A 27849-nucleotide genomic window follows, 5' to 3' on the forward strand; every position below is an offset into this window, starting at 1 on the left:
ATTTAATCCCCTGCTCTTTAGAGAGTGACCTCTGCTAGGGAGGTATCGTCCTACAATTCAGCACCAACCAGCCATAAATGCGTCCACAACTTGAAATAAGCCACTACCAGTTAAATAAGACTTTAATCGTGATTGGATTCTGAGTCTATAAAACCCTCCTCATGGTTGGCAGTAGGGATAGACAATTGAGAGAATATGTGGGCAGTTGGAGGAGCAGGAAGAGTTTATGGGCAGTTGAGAGTTGGAGAGTAAAGGGAGACTTGGTCGGCAGTTGTAAAAGAAAGTTAGATGGTCCCACACCCAGCTAGCTCTGTCTCCCTCTTTATTTATCTCCTGACTTGGGAGTTTGGCATAGGCCCCAGACCTTGTCTAATGAATAAGGCTGTGATATTTATCAGAGTCTTGCCTGCAAGGCTCCATGGTCTCCAGCAATGTGGGCCCATGTAAAGCGAGTCAGATATGACAGGGAGGCACCTGTTCCTCTAGCAATCCTATTGAGAAATGGAGTTATTCCAAGTCTGTCCACTAGTCAGCAGAGCTCTCTGAGCTGTTAGTCCCCTGTGATGAGTCAAAACCTTGACTCTCCTTGAGGGTGGAGTACTGGGTCTAACCCTTTTACATTGTTCTTTCTCTACACTCGGAATTTCATTAGAGCCAGAGCTGCCAACTCTCTTCCCAATTGGGTCAATAACCAAAGCTGTGGGTGGTATGCATTCACTGCCTCCTTCTACATTGGGTCCATAGTTCCACCCATTTTAGTCCACCTGCTTCAGTCTTATCTTTGGGCCATCTTCTGAAGTGGGGTGGGCAGTTCATTTCTGGTCCTCAGTTTTCTTCCTCTAGTGACTCTTCAGGTGGGACGCATGCATCCAAGTCCAGATTTCATCCACTTTTACTGCAGTAAGACTTGTGGGAATGATCATTCACAGTCTTTTCTAGCAGAGTCTAACCAGGTGTCTGAAGACCCACAGTTAGTCTCTGGGGCTGAAGTTGTGGGGAAGGACTGGCTCATTTTTTCCTGCAAGGCCTCCATGCTCCTGTGAATTCTGACCAGATTGGCAAAACAATTTCTCTTACTCGAGGCAGAGAGGTGGGGGTTTCCCTTCTTTTGCAAAAGGACTAAATACCTTTGGGGGAACACCTTGCTCTTAAAAGGGCAAAGGAAAGGCGATCTGCTGCAGGCAGCTTCTGTCCTACAGCACCAGTGGGATTTCAATGAATCCACTTCCGGGAGAGTGGGTTGCAGGGGCAGTGAAATATGAAATAATGAAACCACACACAAGTGTGTGGGGTCAACACATCTGGCATGAGTTGCACAAGTTTAATTTTTCTACGCAGGGGGTTTGATGGGGTGAAGCCAAATACAGGTACAGAGAAGAATGTCTACAACCACAAAGCAAATTTTAACAATACTTCAGCTTTGGGTGTGAGCTGTCAAAATTCTAAGTTACAAAAGAGAAGGCAGATTTAACAACTAGCTTCAAATGCAAAATAGTGGATTATTAAGAAGTAGAAAAATCTAAGGACTGGTCTTCAGAGGTGAGCTTGAAAAGGGAAGTCAGCCCCGCTCCACCAACCTTGGCGGATGCCCGCCCTTAAGGAAGTCATCACTACCTCGGCCCCACCAATAACTCGTTTTACCTTGGCAAATGTCCCGCCCTTAAGGAAGTCCCACCTTTACCCCTACCTCACCAATGATTCGTGTTACTGTAGCGGAAGTCCAGCCCTTGAGGACTCTCCTTCCCCTCCCATTTCCCATCTCATATAAGGAGGGACCAACGGGACCACGATTTCTTTGTCCCTGTCCTATTCTGGGCACATATTGACCCTGGCCATTCCAAATGGTCAGGATTAAAGCACTTTTTAGAGCATTTTCTGGGACCTCGGCCTCTTCATTTCTCTGTGTCGGGCAGCTAGATTAGGATGCCCGGACCTTTCATTGGCGAGCCAGCCAGGAGTCCTTATTCTGCCCAGAACAGAGCTATGAACAGGCGGCCTGGTGAGTTCTGATATGTGTGTGTGAGCGCACTTCGCTTCGTGTCTGTCTTAGTCTAAGATTATGTTGTATTCTGTGACCAGTGGGAAGCAGACTTACTTTGTGGTGGCTTAGTGGCTGAGGTTATGAGTTCCCTACTCGACGTGGAAACCAAGTAGAAGCAGACTTTGTATCACAGGAGGGTTAGAGTCCCTCGCGTGACTAAGGGATCTCCCACATGATGTGTATTCCGGGTGGTGGGTTCCCCACTTGACATGTATCCAAGTGGCAGGGGCGCTGATGAGCTCTAATACTGCAAGGTTACGGTCCTGGTGGTGCCCCAGGGGATCAGTAAGAGCAGCGGGAAGATGTTCCCGGGCTGCTGGGAGAGGTTGTCTGCCTGTGATTTGTGGAGCTCAAAAAACAAACAAACAAACAAACAAACTTGGTTGTTATTGGCATTGCTGTCTGTCTTGGATTTATTGTTGGTATTTACAGTCGAGAATTAATCTGTGAATTTTACAGGTGTGCCTCTGGATGTTCGTTTGACTCCCCTCTGAGTGCCTCCTTTGTCTGTCCGCCTTTGTGGCGATTCTACAAGTTTGATTCCTTCCCATTTTCTTTTTCTAAGGTTGTATTTCAAATTACACTTCTCTGGGTCGCTTGCCCTTCATATTGTCATAGGCTCTGGAATATTTTTCCTCCTAGTGATTTGCTGTATTAGCCATTGTGATAGAAAACTTCAAACTCGCTAAAATGAGGCAAATTCAATCCACCCCACTTACTCTGACACTAGAACATTGGGCAGAGATTATTTGAACACATTCGTTTGGTTGTTCCAGTGTGGCACCACTGTCTGTCTGTTTTTTTTTTTTTTTGGTCTGTGTGTTCTATGTTTTTCTTTGGTCTGACCATGGAAAGAAACTTTAGGGACATGGCGAAGGGTGTCAGAAATCGCAAACCCCAGATTTCTCAATGGCCATTGGGGATAAATTTTCCCTGGAGAATTTCTGGACTTTGCGATTGCCCAAATTTCGTGCCATGTGTTCAGGCCAAAAAGAACTTAAAGCAACTGGCCGTTTTTTTTTTTTCTAGCTGAAGAAAAAAAAAGGTGCTTTTTTAAAGTCTCCAGCCTGAAGGAATTCACTACGCCCTCAGGGCAAAGACCATTGTCCTCCCAGACTCACCTGGCTGGGAAATGTGGGTGTAGGCAAAGTAATCCCAGTGGGTCATTTACATATCAAAGAAAAATCTAGCTAATGGGTTGGAAGTCAGGAAAAAATTTTGAGCATTTAAATTTCTTTTTTTTTTTTTTTTTTTTTTTTGGTTTTTGGGCCACACCCGGTGACGCTCAGGGGTTACTCCTGGCTATGCGCTCAGAAGTCGCTCCTGGCTTGGGGGACCATATGGGACGCCGGGGGATCGAACCGCGGTCCGTCTCCTAGGCTAGCGCAGGTAAGGCAGGCACCTTACCTCCAGCGCCACCGCCCGGCCCCAAGCATTTAAATTTCTAACTTAAAGGTTTCTTAAAAAAAAGAGGATGTTGGGCCGGAGAGATAGCATGGAGGTAAGGCGTTTGCCTTTCATGCAGGAGGTCATCGGTTCGAATCCCGGCGTCCCATACGGTCCCCCGTGCCTGCCAGGAGCAATTTCTGAGCCTGGAGCCAGGGATAACCCCTGAGCACTGCCGGGTGTGACCCAAAAAAAAAAAAAAAAAAGGATGTTGCAGATTATTGTTGTTTTTGTTTGTTTGTTTGTTTGTTTGTTTTTTGGTGCACCTGGAGGTTTTTAGCAGCAGAACCACTCCCAAAGGATGAGTGGAGAAGTTTAAAAAAAAAAGAAGGAGAAGAGAAGGAGCCGGATGGTAGGGCATTTGCCCTGCATGCAGAAAGGAAAGTGGTGCAAAAGAAATAAAAAATGTGTACTAGAAAAAATCTGTATAATCAAACTAAATAATTATTGATATGTCTCTAGGTTAACAAAAAAAAGTGTAAATGTTTTTTGAGCATGTTCTGCCAGAAGTAGTGAGCATTCATTCTTTCTGGTTTTCAGAATTAATTTGTGTAACGTGAATTGCTGGTGTCTTCTGCCTGTAAATCGAGGTCAGAAGACTAAGTGTATTTCTATATGTAGAATTAAGCATGATTAAAATATTATTTTGCATGTTTTCTTTATTTGTCACCAAGAACATTAATATTTGTATCACAGGAGGCTTTGTAAAAATGGTCATGGTTTTAAGAAAAAATATATGAAAGATTTTGTTGTAGAAAAAGATTCTAGAATTATCTGAGTAATTTAAGTAATATTTGCTTTTTCTCTTCTCCTAGAACCTTTTAGTACCATTTTATGTCATGGCATCATGTTGCTTTGCACAAGATACAAGCAGATGGCTTTCCTCTCTGCATGAGGAGTGATCCCCATGCAGACAGAAAATCCTAAAATTAGTGTGGGGACCCCAAAGCCCTCTTTCAGAGGAATAATTGGAGTTGAGGTGGTGTGACAAGCAGGCACCCTTAAGCATTTGACTGAAAAGACCGGAAAGAGACTGAGATAAATGGCCTGAGTAAGGAAATTGAAGATTTCCTAGGGCCCTGCTCTCACCCTCCACCCTCAATCTCAGGAGAAAGAGAATTCAAAGTCAGTCTCTTCCAAACCTGGAGAGGAGTGGAATAGACAAATCACCTCTAAAAATTCCTACAGAGGGTGAGATGCCCACGGCCAGCCACAAGATCCTCATGCTGAACTGACCATCTCATCAGCCAAACCTGAGTGACTGTGACGTGACAAACCTGCCTGCTGTGTCTACAACCTATCCTCAGAAAAGCTCTGTAAGTAATGGGGGTGCCCCAGATGGAGATTTCTCCAACAGTGCTGTATATGTGCAAAGGAAAAAGCCAAGTTATTCAAATACCTGGTAAGGTACAAGGTAAAGGTGGAGAGAAAAACTATTTTGGTAGCTAATTAAAATTCTAGTGGGCCTAACTTAAAACCCACTTCTTTGAAGTAACTTATGTGAAAATACTCTTACTAGTTGTACTAAACCAGATCATAAACTGTAAATGCAAATGTTAGTCTAACTAAACTCAGAGCTGTGTTTATTCATAATGTCATACTGCTTTGTTTTCTGTTGTTTAATTTGTGCTATCATTACAGACAATAAGGACAGCTGTGCCATTCAAGTTGTACTATTTACTGCTCCAAGGCCTGATTGGGTTAAGTAATATTCCCCTGTATAATTGATCTGATCCTTTTCAGGTGTTAAGACTGCAAAAGTGAACCAGTTAACTGCTCCTTTAGGGAAATATAAGATTTCACCCTATCTAAAGATTGAGACTGCAGTCATCCCCCACCCACATTTCCTAGGTAACTTGACCTTACCTGCAAGACCCCGCCCTTTCCTGGGAGGGGTCTTGGAAAAGGTAGATAAGCCTTTGAGCCAGGGGATTGGGGGCTTCTGCCCTGCTGGGCTCTCTGCTAGGCTTTTGGGTCTTTGCCTCTTTTGGTCTTTGACCAGCATGGAGGTCAAAGGAAAATGGCTGAAAGGAGTTAAAACGCAGGGCTAGCTAAGAATGGCTGAATGCTTGAAAGGTTATGAGATAGGCCACACACATGTGGTGAATAGGGCAAGAATAAAGTTGATGCTTCCTGATGCCTGCCTGTGAGTGAGTTCAATACCCGTCGCTTTCCTGAACTCCAGACCCACCAGTAGATGGGGGATAAAGCCACGTGGCCAGGGCCTAAGGACAAAGGCCTCCATCCTTCACCATCCATCACCATCCATCGCCATCCAGCTCCATCGTTAATTATTTGATACAACACTCTTACTAGTTGTACTAAACCAGATCATAAACTGTAAATGCAAATGTTAGTCTAACTAAAGTAACTCAGAACTGTGTTTATTCATAATGTCATACTGCTTTGTTTCCTGTTGTTTAATTTGTGCTATCATTACAGACAATAAGGACAGTTGTGCCATTCAAGTTGTACTATTTACTGCTGCAAGGCCTGATTGGGTTAAGTAACATTCCCCTGTATAATTGATCTGATTCTTTTCAGGTGTTAAGACTGCAAAAGTGAACCAGTTAACTGCTCCTTTAGGGAAATATGAGATTTCACCCTATCTAGAGATTGAGACTGCAGTCCCCTGTCAGCCTGAAGTAGCTACAGAAAATTGATCTTCGACCACGTTCCCTCTAATGACTTCTAGGGTGATGAAATCTCTAAAGCAAAATGGTTATCAGGAAAAGCTATGAGGGAAATAAAGGGAAAAGAAAGGCCACAGGAATTAATAAGCCAAGTTAACAACTAAAGATAACTTTATGCCTATCTATCCCAGAGGTTAAAGCAGGTAGCAAAAATAAACCAACCCTAACATTTAATAAACATGGGTGGTAAAAGGAAAGGAACAAAAATTATGCTTCTCTTGGTAATGTTAAAAGTAAGACAATTATTACTAGAAATAAAATTTCTTCATCTCTGTCTGACACAGTGCAGGAAAGGCAACTGGAGTTTAGGGCTCTACTGTTCTCTCTACCCCAACAGCTGTTTAAGTTGCAGGATTGAAGAAAAGGAAGCAGAAACCTCCTTATCTTCATTGTGGAATTCACAGCCTATAAGAAGAAAACCCTGAAGATCCAGCTGAGTTAGCTCATAGGACCAGAATAAAAGTCCTAGTCTTCCTACAGCAGCAACCATATGGCGCCCCCCCTTCCAGTGCAAATACTTTCTGAGCCTTATGATGTTTTTCTCCCCCCCCCTTCCACTCTCCTAGCAGCTCGGCCGGCCACCATTGATGCCCTAAGTCTGAAAGGGACTCAGACAGGCATATGAACCCCAAAAGCCGGGAGACCAAGTCCTGGTAAGACGGCACCACTCACAGACACTAGAGCCTATGTGGAAAGGACCTTATGTCGTCCTTCTGATCACCCGACTGCTGTTAAGGTGGACGGCATGCTTCCTGGGTTCACGCCTTCCATCTAAAACCTGTCCCGGCTGATCTCAACCATGATGAGTGGAAAGTGGAGCACACTGAGGATCCCCTCAAGATTCAGGTCCGGCAGGCACACTTCAGCCCTGATGTGCTCACTGACTCTGGCAATGCTCTCCCTGGCACTTGCTGAGGGAGGACTCAATCAGGTCGTACACCCAGATAAACTGGTAAAAAGACTATATGGAAACCCCTGTGACTACAGGGGCGGGCATCAACTCAACAGTAGGCTTCTGTACACTCGATCAGTAGACTGTGAAACTAGAACTGCTTACCTCTGGTCCCCTACTTCTTCCCATGTGGGGGGGAGCCAGAATGGGTGTGTAAAGCAAAGCCTCAGCCTTTACCTCCCTCTTCGGGGGGGGGGGATTGGCCTCTGGCTGTCCCTGTCTAACTAGGTAATCTAACCTTTGCTTCTTTTAGTTGTAAGGTAGTCCCTTCTAGCTTTAAATCTTCTGTTTGCTATTTGCATAATGGCACTGAATCTGAATCTATAAACATGGGTCAGGTAGAAACCGCTCAGTGCTCAAAAGTCCTACCTGCCCCCCCTTAGCCCAGGGTGCTTACCTCCGGGACGGGTATGAATATGCGGTGAAAATTTGGCTTATATGTGTCCCAGCATTAGTGCTCCCCAAAATTGACATCATCCCGGGGACAGAGCCCATCCCTCTGCCTAGCATAGATCTCTTAGGCCGTACCCAGCGGTCTCGACGAGCTGTAGTGTTCCTGCCCCTACTCCCCTACTGGTAGGGCTAGGGGTAGCAGGTGGACTAGCAACCAGGAATGCAGGGCTAGCCATATCAATAGACAGATATAACAAACTCTCACAAAAATTAATTTCAGATGTGGAGACAATATATAAATCTATTAATGATGTGCTGGACCAGCTCGACTCGGTGGCTGAAGTGGAATTACAAAACAGGCAAGGGTTAGATTTGATCTTGGCAGAGCAAGGAGGGCTTTGCGTGGCCTTGCAAGAAAAATGTTGTTTTTATACTAACAAGTCAGGAATAATGCCAGACAGAATCAGACACCATCAAGAGGAGCTGGCCCAAAAGAAGAAAAGAGCTATTAGATGGTCCCTTATGGTCTTTATGGGGTGGGATTCTCCCCTATCTAATACCACTACTGGGGCCCCTCCTGGGCCTTTTACTTCTGGCCTTTTACTTTTACCCTGCATAATCAATCGCCTCACTACATTCATATGAGCCCAGGTTGGGGAAGTTAAACTTATGGTATTACACCAACAATACCAAGGATTGGCTCATGCAGATAATTCTGACCAGGAATATCAGGAAGTGGAGGCCCCTGATCACATTGGCTTCTAGGATTAGAAGCCTCACTACAAGAAGTGGGGATTGAAAAGGGAAGTCAACCCCACCTCCACCAACCTTGGTGGATGCCCCGCCCTTAAGGAAGTCATCACTACCTCGGCCCCACCAATAACTCGTTTTACCTTGGCGGATGTCCTGCCCTTAAGGAAGTCCTGCCTTTACCCCTACCTCACCAATGATTTATGTTACCGTAGCGGAAGTCCAGCCCTTAAGGACTCTCCTTCCCCTCCCACTTCCCATCTTATATAAGGAGGGACCAATGGGACCACAAGGTCTTTGTCCGTGTTTTATTCTAGGCACATATTGACCCTGGCCATTCCGAATGGTCAGTATTAAAGCACTTTTTAGAGCATTTTCTGGGACCTTGACCTCTTCATTTCTCTGGGTCGGGCAGCTAGATTAGGATGCCCGGACCTTTCAAGCTCAATTGTTTTAGAGGTCAAGAAAAGAGCCAAATCCACTAAGATACAGTTCCCATTTTCTTTTGGGGGGTTGGTCACACCCGGCTGCACTCAGGGGATACTACTGGCTCTATGCTCAGAAATCACTCCTGGCAGGCTCAGGGGACCACATGGAATGCCGGGATTAGAACCACCAACCTTCTGCATGAAGGGCAAATGCCTTCCCTCCATGCTATCTCTCCGGCCCCAGTTCCATTTTCTGAGAATGGTCAATAGCCCAGAATCTGTATTCTGGCTACTCCCTGAGGCTGCAAGGACATATTTGAAAAAGAGAAAAATATTGTCTTTGATATTGATGCTAAATATTATCCAGAAAAGAATTTCTCTAAGTAATCGTTGGTGCTGGGATTTCTGAAAAGAATTTGAGGCCATATTTTTGCCTGAGATTATACAAAGGAGAGATAGCCAAATGATGACATAAAATGTAATACCAAGCATGGATTTATCTCTTCGGGAATTCCTCAACTATCCACACAGGAGAAAAGGCGTTCACAGCGGGCCTTTGGAGGAGCCCCGTGAGGGCTATTTCAGCTCTCCACACCAGGGAAAGCTAGGGATACATCTAGTATGTTGAGTTCCCCTAAAATGGAGATTTTATGCATGCTGTGGCAGAGATCCCTAACCACCCACTGACAGTCTCAAGGTCAATTTGGTTAAGGGCTCTTTTAGGTTCTGATTCATTTTCTCCAATACCACAAACTCTGGATTGATAGGCAGTGTGTAGTGTAATTTCCAATTAATGGGAATTAATTGTGGGCCACACCCATTGGGGATCAGGTGTTACTCCTGAATCTGTGCTCAGAAATCACTCCTAGCAGGTTCGGTGGACCATATGAGTTGTTGGGAATTGAACTCAGGTCTGTCTTTGTTGGCAACTTGCAAAGCAAATACCCTACCACTATGCTATCGGGCACGTCCCCAGAACCAACATTTTTCTTTATTTTTGGGTCACACCCGGCAGTAATCAGTAGTCATTCCTGGATCCACACTCAGAAATTACTCCTGGCAGTCTCAGGGGACCATATGGGGTCCCAGGATTCGAACCACCGTCCTTCTGCATGAAAGGCAAATGCCTTACCTCCATGCTATCTTTCTGGCCTCCAGAACCAACCATTTTAAAGAACAACTACAACTACCTAGAGGTGGGAATCCCCTAGACTGAAGCCCTATGTACTCTATAACAATGGCTTGCAGAGGCCAGAAAGATAGCTCAGTAGTAGGGCATTTGCCTTGCATGCAGCTGATCCAGGATTGATGGTTTGAATTCTCTCATCTCATATGGTCCCCCATGCCTGCCAGGAGCAATTTATGAGTGCAGAGCCAGGAGAACCCCGTGAATGCTGCTGGGTGTGACTCACAATAAAAAAATGTCCTGCAAGCCATTCTTGGAGACCTATTTTACTCTTTTATCTAGAGATGCTGGACCCCAGCATGATGAAATAACTATACTTTTGCATTGCTGCATTGTATTTTGAATGGCAGATATGAGTCTGAAACTATCCGAGTCCGAACCTAAGAGGATCATCACTCCTGGCAGTGGGGAGGAAACACTTTGCAGGAGCACACAAATAGGATGGTTTCCCCAAGTCCTGTGGCAGACGCAATACAAGGTTGAGTGCAAGGATCTGCTCTGCTGTCTTCCTGCTGGAGGTGCTGGTGTGCTGGACTTCTGTCCCAGACTAATGTTCTATCCTGGGCTTCCAGGGGCTGAGGAGTGCAGTTTCTTGTAGAGCTAGGCTAGCCCTGTTGTCCTATTCAAGCCTGGATCACAGAATGCTTCTTCATCACCTAGAGTGGAAATAATCTCTGTGTCTGCCCATGTGACTCTGAGCTGGTGCACAGGGTTACAACTCATCAGGGCATTTTTGGATCTCATGCAGGCACTTCCTGTCACGGCAGGAGATTGTGCTCCTCTCTGGTGCTCACATCTGTGTCTTTTCTCCAGGGTTTTCTGCAAAGGACCTTGCTGCTGCTCTTTGGGAGAAATAGAAATGAGAGGTTGCACTTTGGGAATAATACAGATGGGAAAAGATGGGGTCTTACCATCTTTTGTCCTCTTTTCAGGTAGGGGAAGAGTGTAGGCTCAGAAAGGGACAGGGTGGGTGCACAGGCATCTCGAGCTCCAAGCGTCAGGTATGCTTCCTGCCTCGGCAATGGATTCTGTTGTTTGAGGCCATTGTTGTCTGTTTCTTGCCTTTGGCTTGTGGGCCACACCCACTGGTGCTCAGGCCTTGCTCCTGACTCAGTGCTCATGTTCACCCCTGGCAGGTTTCAGGAGATGGGCTCACACTGCTGGTGTCCAAAGGGGTCTTGCAGGCAAGACTCTGACAAAATAACTCAATCCTTTTTAATAGAGAAGCCCATGGGCCTATGATAATACCTAGGTCAGGAGAGAGAGAATGGGGTGAGATAGGTTTGGGACCAGGATAAGGTCAGATTGAAGGCCATATAAAAGGAACAGGTATACAATTCAAAATGTATAAATAGTCAAAAAAGATACAGGTAGCCAAGGTCTGTCAAAATCAGGGAGAAAAGCCACCACCAGGACTAGGAACAATTCAGTCAACTGTTGTTTCAACTCTCTCTTCTAACTGCTAATTTTTCTCCACCCCAACTGAACTTAGGGGGAGTTATAGATTTAGCCAGTGAAGCAAAATTAGAGTCTTAAAGGGGCAGACAACTTTTATGGGGTTGGTCCTAGACTAATATTGAGGTAATACAGTAATATAGGATAAGACCTCCCCTTTCTTTTTATATTAAAATAATTGAGTATTGGGGCTGGAGAGATAGCATGTTGTAGGGTGTTTGCCTTGAATATGGCCAACCCAGGTGGGACTCAATTCGATTCACGGCATCCAATATGGGCCCCATCCTGTGAGGGGCAATTTCTGAGTACAGAGCCAGGAGTAACTCCTGATCGCTGCTGGGTGTGGCCCAAAAAACAATCAATAAATAAATTTAAAAAAGGAGAGAATTGTTAGTTCCAGGTAGGTCAGTCCCAAGAGTTGCAGTTTAATATCTTCGGATCTGCACAGAATGATCACGGGACGGCTGTTTTTCTGTAGTTCAGGGGTTCTGTTGATGATGTCATCTGAGTTACACAGAAGAATCAGGAACTAGCAGATTTCACGTTACTTTTCAGGTCCTATTTTAAGTTTCAGGTTATCACTCCAGGGAAGCTTTTCACTCCAATCTCAGGGAAATTGGAATAACAAAATGGAAACTTTGTTTATTAAATTTTGGGTATAGGGGCCGCGTGATGGCACTAGAGGTAAGGTGTCTGCTTTGCCAGTGCTAGCCTAGGATGGACCGAGGTTCGATACCCTGGTATCCCTTATGGTCCCCCAAGCCAGGAGCGACTTCTGAGCGCATAGCCAGGAGTAACCGCTGAGCGTCACTGGATGTGGCCTAAAAACAAAAACAAAAAAAAATTTGGGATATCCAGGAAAACTTATCTATAAAAAAAAAGAGAGAAATTGAAACAAGTATTTACAAAATGGGAGTTAAATTCTAAGCCTATAGCTATGTTGGAATATAAACTGTTGTCAGAGAATAGGAAAGACATGTTATTTTTCTTTTGCTATTTCCAGCTGGTGTAGGGGTGTCGTATGTCAGTTTTTCTTTATCACTAATTAAACAATAGCTAACTGGGATCTTATTTGTTCAAAGAAGCAAGATAAAACAAAACAGATGACTATTTAAATTCCTAAATAAGGTTAAGGAAATGTGTCAATGCAGTTAAACTGTTTGATATAAAGATAGTTTTTTTTATAATCTTTTAAAACAATAAAAAGTACAAAATCTTTCTGGGATTTAAATTTGATTAGTTCTTATATATATTTCTATTGAGAAAGAGATTTGGGACAACCTGGAAGATTTACCTTGCAAATGGCTGAACCAAGTTCAATTTCTGGCATCCCATGTACACCCCAAAGCACTGCTAGGAGTAATATCTGAGATAATTCCTGAAAAGCACTTTGTTGCCCCCCCAAAATGAACAAAACATTTCTTGGTATTCTTCAGAATTGGTATTTACTTTGTAGAGTGGACCCAGGTTAGATCACAACCATCATATATGGTTCTCTGAGTGCACCAGGAATGGTTGAGAAGCACAGGGCCAGGAGAGACCCCAAGCACAACCAGCAAGGCAGTCTCAAAAAATGGGATTAAAAATTACTTGAGTAATCACTGAAAATGATCCAATGGCAAAGACAAGGAGTGGGTCTGTTCTAAATGCCAAGAGACAGGGAACCAGAAATCGCATGGCAAAGACAACAAAGCTGGAGATCATTGTGGACCTCAGCATCAAGGGCAGTGAACTATAGTTGGAGAGGCTCTACACACCTGATCCAAGAGGATGCCACACACCCTATCACTCAGTGCCATATTTGACATGCGCCCACAATGCTCCACACACATACCCCAGGACCTGAATCTCTATTCACACTGTGCTGCAAACACACATCTCTGCAGACTCCCAAGGGCTCCTTCTTCCAACCAGGACATCAGAGCAGGCTTCAAACCACAATGTACTGCCCAAAGGGATGATTAATGGGTTAGAGCCAGAGAAAGGAACAGCATCAACATGCATGAACCTGGGTCCCTAATGAAAGTGTGGGCAAATCACAGAACAGAGGAAGATTAAATCTCTGCTCTCCATAGGTACTTTGGTTGCTTGATTGTGCTGGTTACATATTTCGTTGTGGTGGTCATCAGGGCTTGTACATCATGTAACACAAACTTAATAAAACTGATTCGCAGTTGCCGGAGCTATCGAAAACGCCCGACCCATGATGGATTCAGGTTCCTGAGCCTGCCAGGAGTAATTTCTGAGCACAGATCTAGGAGTAATTCCTGAGTGGTGCCAGGTTTGGACTCCATCAAAAAATAACTGATTCCCAGGTTCACATTCCTCCAAATCTTAGGCTGTGGTTGTAATATGTACTCAATAAATATTTATTTTTGAAAATGGAATAAAAAGGCAATGTATTGATTCAGACATTTATTGATTATGTCAGCATTTAGGGCCTTTATTTTGGGCATCCTACCCATTTAATTATAGGAGAATTAACACTTAAGTACCAACAACATGGAAGGAAAGGAAAGAATGGAAGAAAAATAACAACATCTATTTCTATTCTCTCTTTTTTCTAGTCTGAAAATTACATTTCTCCAAATGCTTTTTGGCAGACTTCCACTTACATACTATGTATCAGAACTATTATATATGAAATCTTTGGCTTCAAGGGAATTAATCAGTTCATGTTAAATTTTCTTGTAAGCAAATGATAACAGGAATTGAAACGGAAATAGATTCCAAGCCAGTTATTATATAGCTAAGCACAGGTTTCTCTAGGTCTAGGAACTTGCTTATCATTTATAATTAAATGAACATATTATAATAAAATTCACTATTACTACATAGATAATAATAACGACTAAATTACAGTATAATTTTATTGATTAGAAGAAAATGTAGATTCATAATCTCGTATCAGTCAAAGAACAAATGAGGAACAGAATCTCTGCTCTCCATATGCATGTTGGTTTTCACATACATGAGACCAGGTTTTAAAGAAAGAGTGCAACAGAGGGTACCAGATAATATGGTGGGGTGAGCAATAGTACAACTCTGGGTTCACACAGGGCCAACGTGCATCGATCATGGAACCCTCTGTAGTTTCATGAGCTGCTCCAGAGGTGAGCACTGAGTGCAGAGCCAGGAGTAAATACTAACATTGCCAGATAGACAAACCTACAAAATGTCTTTAAATCTCTTTGGCTAGACCAGAACAATAACACAGCGAATAGGGCGCTTGCCCTGCAGTGTGACCAGGGTTTGATTCATGCCATGCCATATGATACCCCAAAGCATGTCAGGAGTAATTCCTGAGCACATGGCGGTGGCACTAGAGGTAAGGTGCCTGCCTTGCCTGTGCTAGCCTTGGACAGACCGCGGTTCAATCCCCCAGCGTCCCATATGGTCCCCCAAGCCAGGAGCAACTTCTGAGCGCGTAGCCAGCAGTAACCCCTGAGCGTCACAGGGTGTGGCCCAAAAAACAAAACAAAACAAAAAATTCCTGAGCATAGAGCCAGGAATAATCCATGATCATCACTGAATGCAGCCTAAAAACACAAAATAATAAAAAAAAAAAATAGGGGCCTTGCATGTGGCCAACACAGGACAGACCTGGCATTGATTCCTGGCATCCCATATGGTCCCCTGTGCCTGCCAGAAGTGATTTCTGAGTGCAGAGCTAGGGGTAACTCCTGATTACTGCCAGTTTTGGCCCAAAAAAAAAAAAAACAAAAAAATAAATAAATTATGGGGTGGAGGGGCTATATCAACAGCACAATAGGAAGAGTGTTTGTCCTGTAGGCAGCAGGCAGACATATTTTCTTCCCTAGTATAACAGATGGTTCCACGAGAATGCAAGAATTAATTTCTAAACTCAGAGTCAGGGATAACTTTTGAGCACTGATGGAAGGGCCCACAAACAAAGGAAGAAACAAAAACCTATGGCTCGGGCCGGGCGGTGGCGCTGGAGGTAAGGTGCCTGCCTTACCTGCGCTAGCCTAGGAGACGAACCGCGGTTCGATCCCCCGGCGTCCCATATGGTCCCCCAAGCCAGGAGCGACTTCTGAACGCATAGCCAGGAGTAACCCCTGAGCGTTACCGGGTGTGGCCCAAAAACCAAAAAAAAAAAAAAAAAAAAAAAAAAAACCTATGGCTCGGGGGCCCAAGAGGTGGAGCAAGTGGTAGAGCATTTGCCTTGAATGGACTGCAGTTTGAACCCCACTATCCCATATGGTCACCCAAGCCAGGAGCAATTTTTTTAACTACTACATACCATTTTATGTATTTTAACATACATTACCACAATTTAAAAGACTTTAATCAACCAAGGCACATTGAATACATTACAGCATGAATTAAACATCTTTATATTATATATCATTCCAACAATATTTATAAGACGAAACACAGGAAATAGATATCTGGACTATAATAGGTGCATGCAAAATAATTGTGCAAATTGAAATGTTCCACTGAGGCTCAAAAGCAATAGAGACCTTGAGCATCATATCAGTTATTCTCAGAATAACACAAATTACTAACACAAATGAAGGGAAAAAAATGACTACTGGGGTAAAGTAGAATTTAGTATGAAGACCCAAACTGAATGTTGTTTTTGTGATCAATTATGTTGATTAAATAGGGTGAGAAGAACATGATTCATAAGTTTAGGATTATGGAGGTACTTGAAAAAATATTCATGAGAAGGTATTGATCTTTATATTAAATATTGTAAGTACATTGATATTTATATTTATAACATGATGTATCTCTATAACAGAATAGACTTAAAAACTTTTAGGTAAATCAGTACATCAGAGAAAAGTGGTGATAATGACTGAAATAAGTGAATTAAAGTGTATGTACTATTTATCTACTATAAAGAAAAACATGTAGAGTTCCATTCAGGAGTGATTTCTGAATGCAGAGACAGATGGAAGCCTCAGTTCTACTAAAAGAAACAAAAGTCAAATCACGGCCCAAGACACAGGTCAATTAGGAAATTAGGAAATGTGCTTTGCGTGCAGGATCCTCAGATTTGTTCCCTGTACTACACCAGCCCCAAGAAGGTCAGGAGATGCTGATGTCATCTGGCCCGAAATAACTTGTGAAGAAAACTTAAGTCAAACTTGCTCACATAAAAGTTGGACTTATGGGCCCGGAGAGATAGCACAGCGGCGTTTGCCTTGCAAGCAGCCGATCCAGGACCAAAGGTGGTTGATTCGAATCCCAGTGTCCCATATGGTCCCTTGTGCCTGCAAGGAGCTATTTCTGAGTAGACAGCCAGGAGTAACCCCTGAGCACCGCCAGGTGTGCCCCCCCTCCCAAAAAAAAAAGTTGGACTTATTGAAAGTAGGGACATTAATGCAGAAGAGCTGATACAGGTTTGATCACTGGCACCCCAAGTAATTGGGAATAATTTCAGGAGTATTCCCTAAGTTCAGTGGCCATAATAAAGTCTGAGCACTCCCATGTGTGGACAAGAGCTTCCCAAACTTACAAATATAAAATACCTGATTTTGGAAGAATTTTGGGATGTACCCACAGTGGTCAGGACTGTCTCCTAGCTCTGTGATCAGGGATGATCCCTGGAGGCTTATAAGGTCTATGTGGAGCCGGCTCAAACCTGGTTTGCATAGGCCAACGCAAACACCTGACAAACTGTACAGTCTCAGACTATGTAATGGCATTTAAAACTACAAAATTGGACTCATCTAAAAAATAAAGCCAGAACCTGGAAGGGTAAGACAATGGAGAGGATCTGCAAAGTCATATCCCTTGTTTAACCCAGACCCCTAACTGATCTGTGATCCCCCAAGGGGTTTGTCTCCCACAGGTACCCAAGGGAAATTCTCACCTAGATGCATAGTTGCTGGTACATTTCCAGCATTCCATCTCTGTAGAGCTTACTCTGGAGGCATCCAGTCATGGCCATTCTTTTGGAGAGAAGCTCACCATGCCCTGAGTCAGTACACAAGGGGGCATTAGGGCCCTGACACTCATCTCTTAAGTAAAAAAGGGTCTTTACTTTACTGAACCTTTTAGGTTCAGTACCCTAAAGGGACTCAGATCTACTGCTTTATCTCTTAGAAGGAACCAGCCTCAAAGTCAGTATCTCAATAGGTACTTCTAGGAGACAGACTTCAAAAATTCCTGAAGATCAGCCAACATAACCTAGAATCATTCTTTGATAAAGTTCTAGTGGTATGCAATCAAGCAGCCCTAGGCCAATGCCCAGTATCACTAGGTCCACTGAGCACTTCCAGGAGTAATTTCTCCATCTAGCAGCAGCAGGCTAAAATGCACTCTGGGTTGTTTCCAAAATGATACACACAACTAGCCCAATTCTGCTCCCAAACCCCATCACTGCCCTTGGAACTATGGAAAGAATGAAGGAAAATTCAAGGGCCAGTGAGTAAGCCATAACCTGTGCTTGTCCAAATGAACACATGTTTACTCCAAAAATATCTTTCCTTGAGCACATAAAAATGACCTGACTCCCAATCCCTATGCCTTCTCGAATAATACCTTGCTCACATTTCCCTCTTAAATCCACAAGCCATGGGACTGCAGACATATAGGCTTCAAAATTGCACTTGTTTATGAATAGAAATGTGTGGGCACGGAAGAGGCGAGGCTGCAGAGTGAAGAACAAAAGATCTGAACTGCATGTAATGAGCAACAGGGTGTAGAGGGGGCTAGTACACACAGGGCCAGCCAACCCAGGGTCAATCCCTGGTATATAGTTCGGTCCCTTCATGTGGCCAGGAGTAAATCCTCAGTGAAGAGCCAAGAATAAGCCCTGAGTACTGGCAACATGGGAAAAATATTCTATACAAAACAAAATAATCTTGAGATAGCACAGCACAAAGAAGCCAAAACTAAAATCAAACTAAGACCCACAGGGAAGTGCATGTGCAGAAAAGGACCAAGCAGCATTATTTGCAACAAAGCAAAAAAATTCTTCACATAGAATTAGGAGAGTTGGGCCCGGAGAGATAGTACAGCGGCGTTTGCCTTGCAAGCAGCCGATTTAGGACCAAAGGTGGTTGGTTCGAATCCCGGTGTCCCATATGGTCCCCCATGCCTGCCAGGAGCTGTTTCTGAGCAGACAGCCAGGAGTGACCCCTGAGCACTGCCGGGTGTGACCCCTCCCCCCCAAAAAAAAGAATTAGGAGAGTTAGGAACCGTGAGAGTGTTCCAGAGCCTCTTCGAGAGTCCTAAGTGGAGACAGCAAGGAGACAAGAGCAAGGGCATTAACCAAGCAACGGGGAGTAGCAGCAAAATATAAAAGAATTTGTGCAGAGAATCTGAGTGCAGAGCCAGGAGAATCCCCTTTGGGTTGTGGGGCCAGAAACTAAACATCAGTCATATGTCTTTTCTTTTGTGTGAGGCAAGAATGATGCTTCAGAGTATAAATCCTAGGATCACAGAAATACTAGAATCATTAGTTCCATATTATCAGGCTGTATTTTACGCATTCCAGAACCCCATAGAGTTGGAGACCTGCCAGGGGTGACCCAAGAAGTATGATTCAGGAACCAGGCCTGAACACACTGGGTGGCCCTCAAACCAAACACAGAAAATTAGGACAAAAGAGGCCCCAAATAGCAGAGTCCACCCTCTGGCCAGGAGCCACATCCTGATGCTAGGGAACTGGCACTCCTTTCCTCCCACACTCTCCTGGGAATGGGACTTCAGAGGGTTCCTTGTTCTCCTGTTTGTACTAGTATTCAAATAGCACCAGCATGTCCCCTTTGTAGGAAGTCCTGAAGGAAAGATAGAGCCATGAACACCATCCAAGAGCACAGTCTCCTGCTTGGCCAGAGGAGCCTGCATGGAGATTAAAAGGCACCAGCTCAGACCACACTGTTAGCTACAGATAGAGACTCCTTCCTCTACTGAGGACGCAGAAGCAGGTTGGAATCTGGCTGTGAACAGGACAAGAACACTAGCCTCGCTCTACACACAGGGTGAAAACTGTAGTTCTGAGCTCCTGGGAGTCGGGCCCATGAGTGAATCTTTGCTGAAGACCAGAGCATAAGCGCCTCCTTCGGCTGGCAACAGAGCAGCCCTTGCATTATCCTGGAAGTGCATCTCCACAAATACAAGGTAGAGACGGGACAAACCCTCCGGGTTCTCTCTCTCTCTCTCTCTCTCTCTCTCTCTCTCTCTCTCTCTCTCTCTCTCTCTCTTTCTCTCTCTGTCTCTCTCTGTCTGTCTCTCTCTGTCTCTCTCTCCCCCCTCACACACACACTGCTAGGAATGATCTGTGTGCAGAGCAGGACTAATAACAAGCTTTAGGAAGTGAGAACTTAAAAAATACCTTGTATAATCCTTATATGAGTAAGACTTTTCTCCAATATGATTTCTTCTAGGAATACTACAATGTCAGGAGTTAAGCTCACTCCTTCCCACAAATATTACATATATAAGATTTTTCTTCAACATAAACTTTCCTATGAATAAGGTATGTGGGGCCAGTGAAAGCCTTTCCACATTACCCTCATGAAAAAATTTCTACTCTTGATCATCTTCAATTGTTTGTACCACACCTTGTGATGCTCAATGAGGGTCATTCCTAGCTCAGTATTCAGAAATCCTGGAGGGCATGGAGGTCAATGCTGGTCAGTGGTGTGCAAGGAAAACTCTTCCAGCAGTACTACAGAACAACCCACACAGAAAACATTGTCAAGGAATGAAATGGATTTGTGAGGCATTGGAAGAAGGAGGGAAGCCATTTTGTAAGAACCTCCTGTTGTGAACCATATGTTAGACTTTCTCAAGTCTGCTTCCATTAACACTGCCCCAAGCTACCTGGCCATACCAGGTAGTCTATCTGGAAAGGACACTAGGGAGCACAAGGAAGGTATCCAATCATTCTATTTTATATTTGGGCCATACCCGGATGCCCTCGAGGTTACTCCTGGCTCTGTACTCAGAGATCACTCCTAGTAGGCTCGGGTGGCCATATGGAATGCTGGGTATAGAATTCTGCCTGTCCTGTTTCGGCAGCCTGCAAGGCATATGCCCCACTACTGTGAAATATCACTCAGGGCCCCATGCCAATCATTTTAAAGACAATCAGAAGCTAGAACCTCTCTATATCCCCTCCCTATATAAACTGGCTTGTGGCCCGGGACATAGTCACCTCCTCTGGGAGACCACTCTGGCCAGTCAGTATGGGGCTTACACCTGACTGGACAAAGTTTTGTTTAGCTTTACTCCAATTGTGTGGTCTCTTCAATGGACTCCAGACACTAACTGATTGAAGAGGATCTCCCCAACTATTTAAGTACCTCATCAAGGTTGGAAGCAAAAAGGCAGGGAATGGATACTAGGACATTAAAATCTCGAGATACATTAAAAGCAAAGAGGAATGGAAGACAACACCTTGACCTGGGACCACTGGAGAGGACCCTCCCTCTCCCAGACAGGTTCCATCAGGAACAATAGCCAGGAGAGGAATGTCAAGGATTTCAACTATCCCCAACTTGACCCTGGCAACCACCCTAGCACAGGACACTCACCTAGGGTGGAAGCCCCAAGAGGGCAGCTTCAGAGAGAGCCTAGAAAAGCCAATTTGGAACAAAGACAAGTGTTGTCTGGGGTCCTGGTGGCAGCATCTCCCTTCAGAGCTGGGGAATTTTCAAATTTCATTATGGAATGTGGATTGGGGAGGGCTCTGTCTGTGGAGAAACTAGAGCTCTGTCTGTTTTTTGTTTGTTTGTTTGTTTGTTTTTTGGTTTTTGGGCCACACCCGGCTGTGCTCAGGGGTTACTCCTGGCTGTCTGCTCAGAAATAGCTCCTGGCAGCACAGGGGACCATATGGGACACCGGGATTCGAACCAACCACCTTAGGTCCTGGATCAGCTGCTTGCAAGGCAAACACCGCTGTGCTATCTCTCCGGGCCCCTGTCTGTTTTTTCAAACCATATCCCGTGGTGCTCAGGACTGACTGGGGGCTGTGTGCTCAGACTTTCTTAGAGAGTTCAGGGAACAGTGTGGGTTGAAGGGAATTGAACCTGGGATGCCTCTTTGCATTAGCAGTGCCCTCTTTCGGTACAGGCCTGACTTTCCTGTGAAGCACAAGTCCTGAACATCCCAGGTGCTTCCCAGGAGCCAGAGCTAGAGAGCCAAATGGCCAGATTCCCCTCTACAGGCTGCTGCCTCTTGACTCCAAATCCTTAGAGCCCCTGGGACCCCACATGCATAATTTGATTCTTTTCCTTCTCTATTGTTTATGAAAGTTCCTGCATGAGAGTTCAAACCCTGTTCTCCCTTAGCCACCTGCTTTGCATCACATCCCACATCTTGGTCATTTTAGGGTGTTGATACTGAACGCTGTTCACCCACGTGCAAAACAAGCAGCCTCAGCTTGCTCTTTTTCAGTCTTTTATGTCCATCAAGATGATCCAAGTACATCACAATAAAATCACAAGATCAAACTGTTTGCTTTATCCATTGGTCCATCCCAGTCTCTAGGTCAACCCCACAGCACCACCCTATGTGCCCTGCTTCACCATTCAACTGGCCGTGACCTTGAACTTCCGGGGTGTTCAGCATGGCCCCTCAATACCAGAGAGAAAAATGTTCCTCTAGACACCCTCTCACCCACGGGGATCTGCTCTCCAACCCAAGCTTTGGTGGTTGGTGGAACCACAAGGTAAAAAAAAAAAAAGGATGTGAGGGGTAGGGCAAAGCAAGGGTTCTGTGATGTCACTGGGATTCCTTCTGCATTATTAAGGGGCGAGGTCTATGTTCACACCAGGCACTTGGCATGAAAGGTGAGGTTTTGCTTCTTCTTGACTTAGATCCTGTGATCCAAACCACTGTATTCTACAGGTCATACGGAGATGGGAACTCATCAGATCACATGTCCAGTGGAGATTTAGAGGTTTTTTTCATTTTTATTTATTTTATTTACTTTGGGGGCATTCCCGCTGACTTTCAAGGGTTACTCCTGGCTTTGCACTCAGAAATCACTCCCCGTTTTCCACCAGGGGTGTCCAGCAGCACAGCATTTTAGATTTTACTGAGTGAGCCAAGCTTCCTTTTGTTGCTGCTTTTCAGCCACTTTCATTAGCCAGAGTTGAACATCAATCAGCTTGGGGACAGGGTTAACATAATTAAGGGTGCTTGTGCAAATTACCAAAAACATGAAAGGAAAACAGATTTTACAGATATATGACATTTCAACTTTGTCCATGTCAAGAGTACTTAAGATATCATGCTGAAGGAATCTTCCTGATACTTTCCTACATAACTATCCTGTGTGGTTTTGTGAATATAATAAAAATCTGAATATAGGGACTTAAGTGGTAATTCAGCTTTTAAGGTTGTTGAACTGCACAGTGAAAATCAGATTCTATTCCAAGTTCCCCATAAGGCCCAACAGGTCTCACTAAGATAGAGTGGCGCTATGGTGGCCAGAGATGAAATCTTCCCTCCAAACAAGTCTGCACCTCCAGACCTACCTATTTGCTGTAGGCTCTACAGAGCTAAATTCTGAAGTCACCAGCTTCAAGGCCATCAAGTTCCATAAATTGACCAGGAGGTCCTGAAATCACTTCATTTCTTTTCAGGGGCCTAAAAACCAAGCACTAGCTAGTAATGCATTTCCAGTCCCAGAAAAAGGCAATTTGCACACTTCTGAGCTTGGACCAGCTCTTCCCCACAGCTGGGCTTCACAAGGTCTTAAAAAATGGAGAAAGGTGGGCCAGAGAGATAGCACTGCAGTAGGGTGATTGCCTTGTAGGCAGCAGGCCTAGCACCAAAGGTAATTCGAATCCCGGCATCCCATATAGTCCCTGGTGACTGCAAGGAGCAATTGCTGAGCAGAGAGCCAGCAGTAACCTCTGAGCTCCGCTGGATGTGGCCCCAAAACAGACAAAAATGGAGAAGGGAAGGAGGCAGTGCGATAGCAGAGCAGTCAGGCTTTTGGCTTGCATGCAGCCAACACAAGACACACCTCGATTTCAATAACAGTATCCCATATGGTCCCCTGAACTTGTCAGGAGCGACTTCTGAGTGCAGAACCAGGAGTAACAACTGAGAACTGCAGGGTGTGATCCAAAAACCTAAGGGAAAAAAAGTGGAGAAGGGGGAAGGTGAACTGCTTGAGATTGGAGAAGTTCCTAGAGGAAAGAAATCACCAAGATTCCCTTTGCAAACTAGAACTAGGCCAGCCCCTATCACAACAATCTTCAATAAAATAATGGTGTTTAGAGCCTCTCATTTTCAGATACTGTATATACTTGGGTATAAGCTGACCAAAGTATAAGCCAACCCCCTAATTTTACCCTAAAAACTGGGAAAACTTAGTGACTTTAGTGTAAGCCAGTGCTTCTCAAATAGTGGGGTGCGACTCCAGGCTACACAATGCTCCGGAAAGGGGGGCACGTTTGACCTCGGCACTGTGATAAAAAGCTAAGCCCCATGTTTATGTCTCTGTATGTCTCTGGAGCTGAGAGTTGCTGTGTTCAGCTTCACACTCCACTTAGAGAAGCTATGCATTGCAAGACGTGCTCATTGTAGCCATTAATCCAGACATCACCTCTGATTAAAAATTATCTCAAATTATTTTATATATATTTGTTTTGCAGATTAAAGTTTTTTAAATAAAGATACTATTTACAGTAGGGCAGGGGGCACTAAACGTTTTCTTCTTCCTAGGGGGGCATGACAGAAAATAATTGAGAAGCACTGCTCTAGAGGGAGGAATTGTAGTCCCGAGGCCTTGGGAGTCTGGGACAGGGGCTGACTGGTGCAGAATTCCAGTAGTACATCAGTGCTCCCTGCAGGACAGCAGCAGAATGGTCACTTGGAATCAGCCAGGAAGTGCCTCTGCCACAGGAACTCGGGTCAAACCCTTGCTGCCACCTGCCATATGCTTTCCCCACACACACTGCTAGGACAGATATTTATGCAATGTAGGACTAAGCACTGGCTTTGAGAAATGAAAGGAAGTAAGGAATTTAATTAATTAATTAATTAATTAATCCTCACAATACTTACATATAAGTAAGACCCCTCTCCAACAGGATTTCTTCTAGGAATAATAGATGTCAGAGGTTAAGCTCAGACCTTCCCCCAAAACCATACATCTATGTCGTTTTTATCCAATACAAAAATTCTTATGAATAAGGTGTAAGACAATGTAGGCCTTCCCACATCACCCACATTAAGAATTCTCTCTATTTTAGAAACTGGAGTGATAGCACAGCGGTAGGGCATTTTACCTTGCAAGCGGCTGATCCAGAATGGACCGCAGTTTGATCCCCAGAGTCTCATATGGTCCCCCAAGGCAGGAGCAATTACTGACCACATAGCCAGGAGTAACCCTTGAGCGTCACCGGGTGTGGCCCAAATAAAAACAAATAAATAAATAATTGTATCTACTTTGAAATTTTCTTCAATTTATATTTTGGGCCCTACCCTCCCGTGTTGTTCAGGAGGTTATTCCTGGCTTAGTCCAGAATTCACTTAGATCCAGAAATCACTCCTGGAGGACATGGGGAGCCCTATACAGTGTCAGGGATCAATGACGGGTCAGTGGTGTGCAAGAATAACACATTCCCAGTGGAGCAACCATCCAGAAAATGTGTAAGACTAGTGAAATGAATGGAAGAGGAAGTAAATGCCTCCTCACACTCCTGAAGGACCTCCTCAAGATTTGGAAGAAAGTTGGCAGAGAAGGACCCCAGGAGAATAAAGTCTTTTTTTTTTTTTGTCTTTTTTTTTTGGTTTTTGGGTCACACCCGGCAGCGCTCAGGGGTTACTCCTGGTCTATGCTCAGAAATCGCTCTTGGCTTGCTCAGGGGACCATATGGGATGCCGGGATTTGAATCACTGACCTTCTGCATGCAAGGCAAACGCCTTACCTCCATGCTATACTCTCCGGTCCTGAGAATAAAGTCTTGAGATACTCTTCAAAGAAGGGATTGAGGAAAACTTGACCTGGGGATACTGTAGGCCCATAGATAGCTGGACACCGCGACCCCCCTCATCAGGAACAGAGGCCAAGGGAGGGAAGTCAGAGACCTTCAACTACCCCCACCCTGATCCTGGCAACCACCCTAGCAACAGGACTGTTAACCGAACTGGAAAACCTAGGGGGTGGGTTGGGGGTGGGAGAACACCTAGAAAAGCCTTCTTGGAACAAAGGACCATTGCCTGGGGCCAGGGTGCAGCATCTCCCTTCAAACCTGGGGGCTTTCAAGCTTTCATTGTGGAAAGTGTATCACGGGGAGCTCTTTCTCTGATGTGGAACCACAGTCAACCAAGGTCAGGGCTGATGGGGGCTCTGCAGTCAGAACTGTCTCAGGCCTGACTTTCCTGCACAGCTCAAGTCCTGGATCCCCCAGTCACTTCCCAGGAGCTAGGTGGAGAGAGTGACGGGGCAGATTCCCTGTAGGGAAGCCACCTCTTCCCCCCAACTCCTAGGAGCCACCAGGGGCCTCCCCAGCATCACAGGGGCTGTTCTTTTCTTGGTCATGTCTGGAAATTTCCGCCTGGGTTTGTGCAAGCCCATGTTCTCCCTCGACCACCCGCTTCCCATAAGTCTATTTCCCATAGATCTAGATAATTGTGGGGTGTCGGTACTAAACCCAGCTCACCCACTCGCCAGGACTAGCGCCTTGGGCTGCCCAATCAGGGCCCGACTCGTCTCTTTCTCTGCCCCTTCCATCTGTCGTGGCGACCCTTGATCCTCACAGGAACAAAGGAAAGGAAACCAAACGGCCCATCCGTCTCCAGGGTCGCCATCCCCGGAAATCCCCGACCCTCCCGGGTCCCCCGACACTCACCTGGCCGAGACCGGGGCCTCCACTTAAGGGCGCTCAGTGCAGCCGCTCAATGGCCAGAGAGGAAGATCATTCCTACAAACCTCCCCTGCGCCCACGGGGACCCCGTGACCCGCTCTTGGGTCCCAGGGAAGCAGCTGAAGGGACCAAAGCTGGAAAGGGATGCTCAAAAGATGCTGAGAGTTCAATGATGTCGCAATTACTTCCAACCAACCTCTTAAAGGGACACCATCAGTTTGGCATCAGGCACTCCTTCTTAAATTTTCATTCAGCTCTTAATACAAGTATGCATTTTACTTTCGAAAGAATTCCATTTCATGGGCCAGAGAGATAACACAGTGGCAGAGCGTTTGCCTTGAACACAGTTGAACCAAGGCAGACCGGGGTTCATTCCCTGGCATCCCATATGGTCCCCCAATAATGCCAGCAGCAATTTCTGAGAGTAGAACAGGAGTAAAACCTGAGCACAGCCGAATGTGACCCCAAAACAAAAACAAACGAAACAACAACAACAAAAACAAATTTCAATTATAAAAGAATCAGGGAAATTGCAGTACTAGGGCTCCATGATATATATCTAATATATATACATAGTATATGTGTATATATAAACACCGGCCTAGATTACACACTTTCTTTCTCTGCCCACGAAAGTTTCTCCTGTCTTGCTTTTCATTAAGTGTACATTGCCACAGGTCCATCTCGTGGGTGACTTCCACCACCTCCTTCGCATTTAAACCCCAAATTCCCAGGGCAAGAGTGAGAGTGAAATGGGTAGGGCTTTTTTTAAATATGGTCACATTAGCATAATCCACATATTTAGGCAAAGTGTTCTCTGAGAGGAATCTTCCTATGACTGAATTTCTAAATGTTTCGATGCGGAAGAGTATCAATATATTTCTATTAATTATATGTTCTATTTACATTATATATGATTATATGTATACAGATGGTAGCCCCACCAAGAAACTCTGGGTCCCACTATGCCTTGTCATGAGTAGGATTTTCTTTTTTTTTCTTTTTTCTTTTTTTTTTTTGGTTTTTCGGGTCACACCCGTTTGATGCTCAGGGGTTATTTCTGGCTACACGCTCAGAAATTGCCCCTGGCTTGGGCGGACCATATGGGAAACCGGGGGATTGAACCGTGGTCCTTTCCTTGGCTAGCGCTTACAAGGCAGACAGACACCTTGCCTCTGGCGCCACCTCGCCGGCCCCATGAGTAGGATTTTCATAAGTGATGAAGCCATGCTACATATCCCTACTGAATGGCATAAAGCATCTCCAAGCTGAAGCATTCCTGCTCCTCCCCAAATCCAACACGAATTATCCAAATGAAAGAAAAAAATAAGCTAGTTGAAACCCCAACAGGTAATCAAGACAACAAGCTCAGATCACAGTAAGACAGAAATTATGGGGACCAGATTCAGAATTCCAATTTTGTTTTGGACCAAACTGGTCCAGCTCTCACTGGACATTGTAATTTAGAAAACACTTGTTTCATGAACTAAATAGTATAGTACCTGTGTCACGCTCTAACTTTGGTTGATTATTTTACCTGGAAATATTATGAGGATGATCCTAAACAGGTCAAATTCATTGGGACATAAAGGTAAAGTGGATGGGGCCGGGTAGGTGGCGCTGGAGGTAAGGTGTCTGCCTTGCAAGCGCTAGCCAAGGAAGGACCGCGGTTCGATCCCCCGGCGTCCCATA

At 44.8% G+C, this 27849-nt stretch overlaps 1 protein-coding gene across 1 annotated transcript in view; it reads left to right on the plus strand.

Moving 5' to 3' along the window:
- LOC126000446 (zinc finger protein OZF-like) overlaps positions 1-26330 on the plus strand; it is a 44496-nt gene extending 18166 nt beyond the window's left edge. The window contains exon 7 of the mRNA XM_049767734.1: positions 26053-26330. Coding sequence (XP_049623691.1) covers positions 26053-26330 — 278 coding nt within the window. The remainder of the gene's footprint in view (positions 1-26052) is intronic.
- Positions 26331-27849: the final 1519 nt, after the last annotated feature.

Source organism: Suncus etruscus, assembly GCF_024139225.1.
Source record: "Suncus etruscus isolate mSunEtr1 chromosome 15 unlocalized genomic scaffold, mSunEtr1.pri.cur SUPER_15_unloc_1, whole genome shotgun sequence".
Lineage (NCBI taxonomy): Eukaryota > Metazoa > Chordata > Mammalia > Eulipotyphla > Soricidae > Suncus > Suncus etruscus.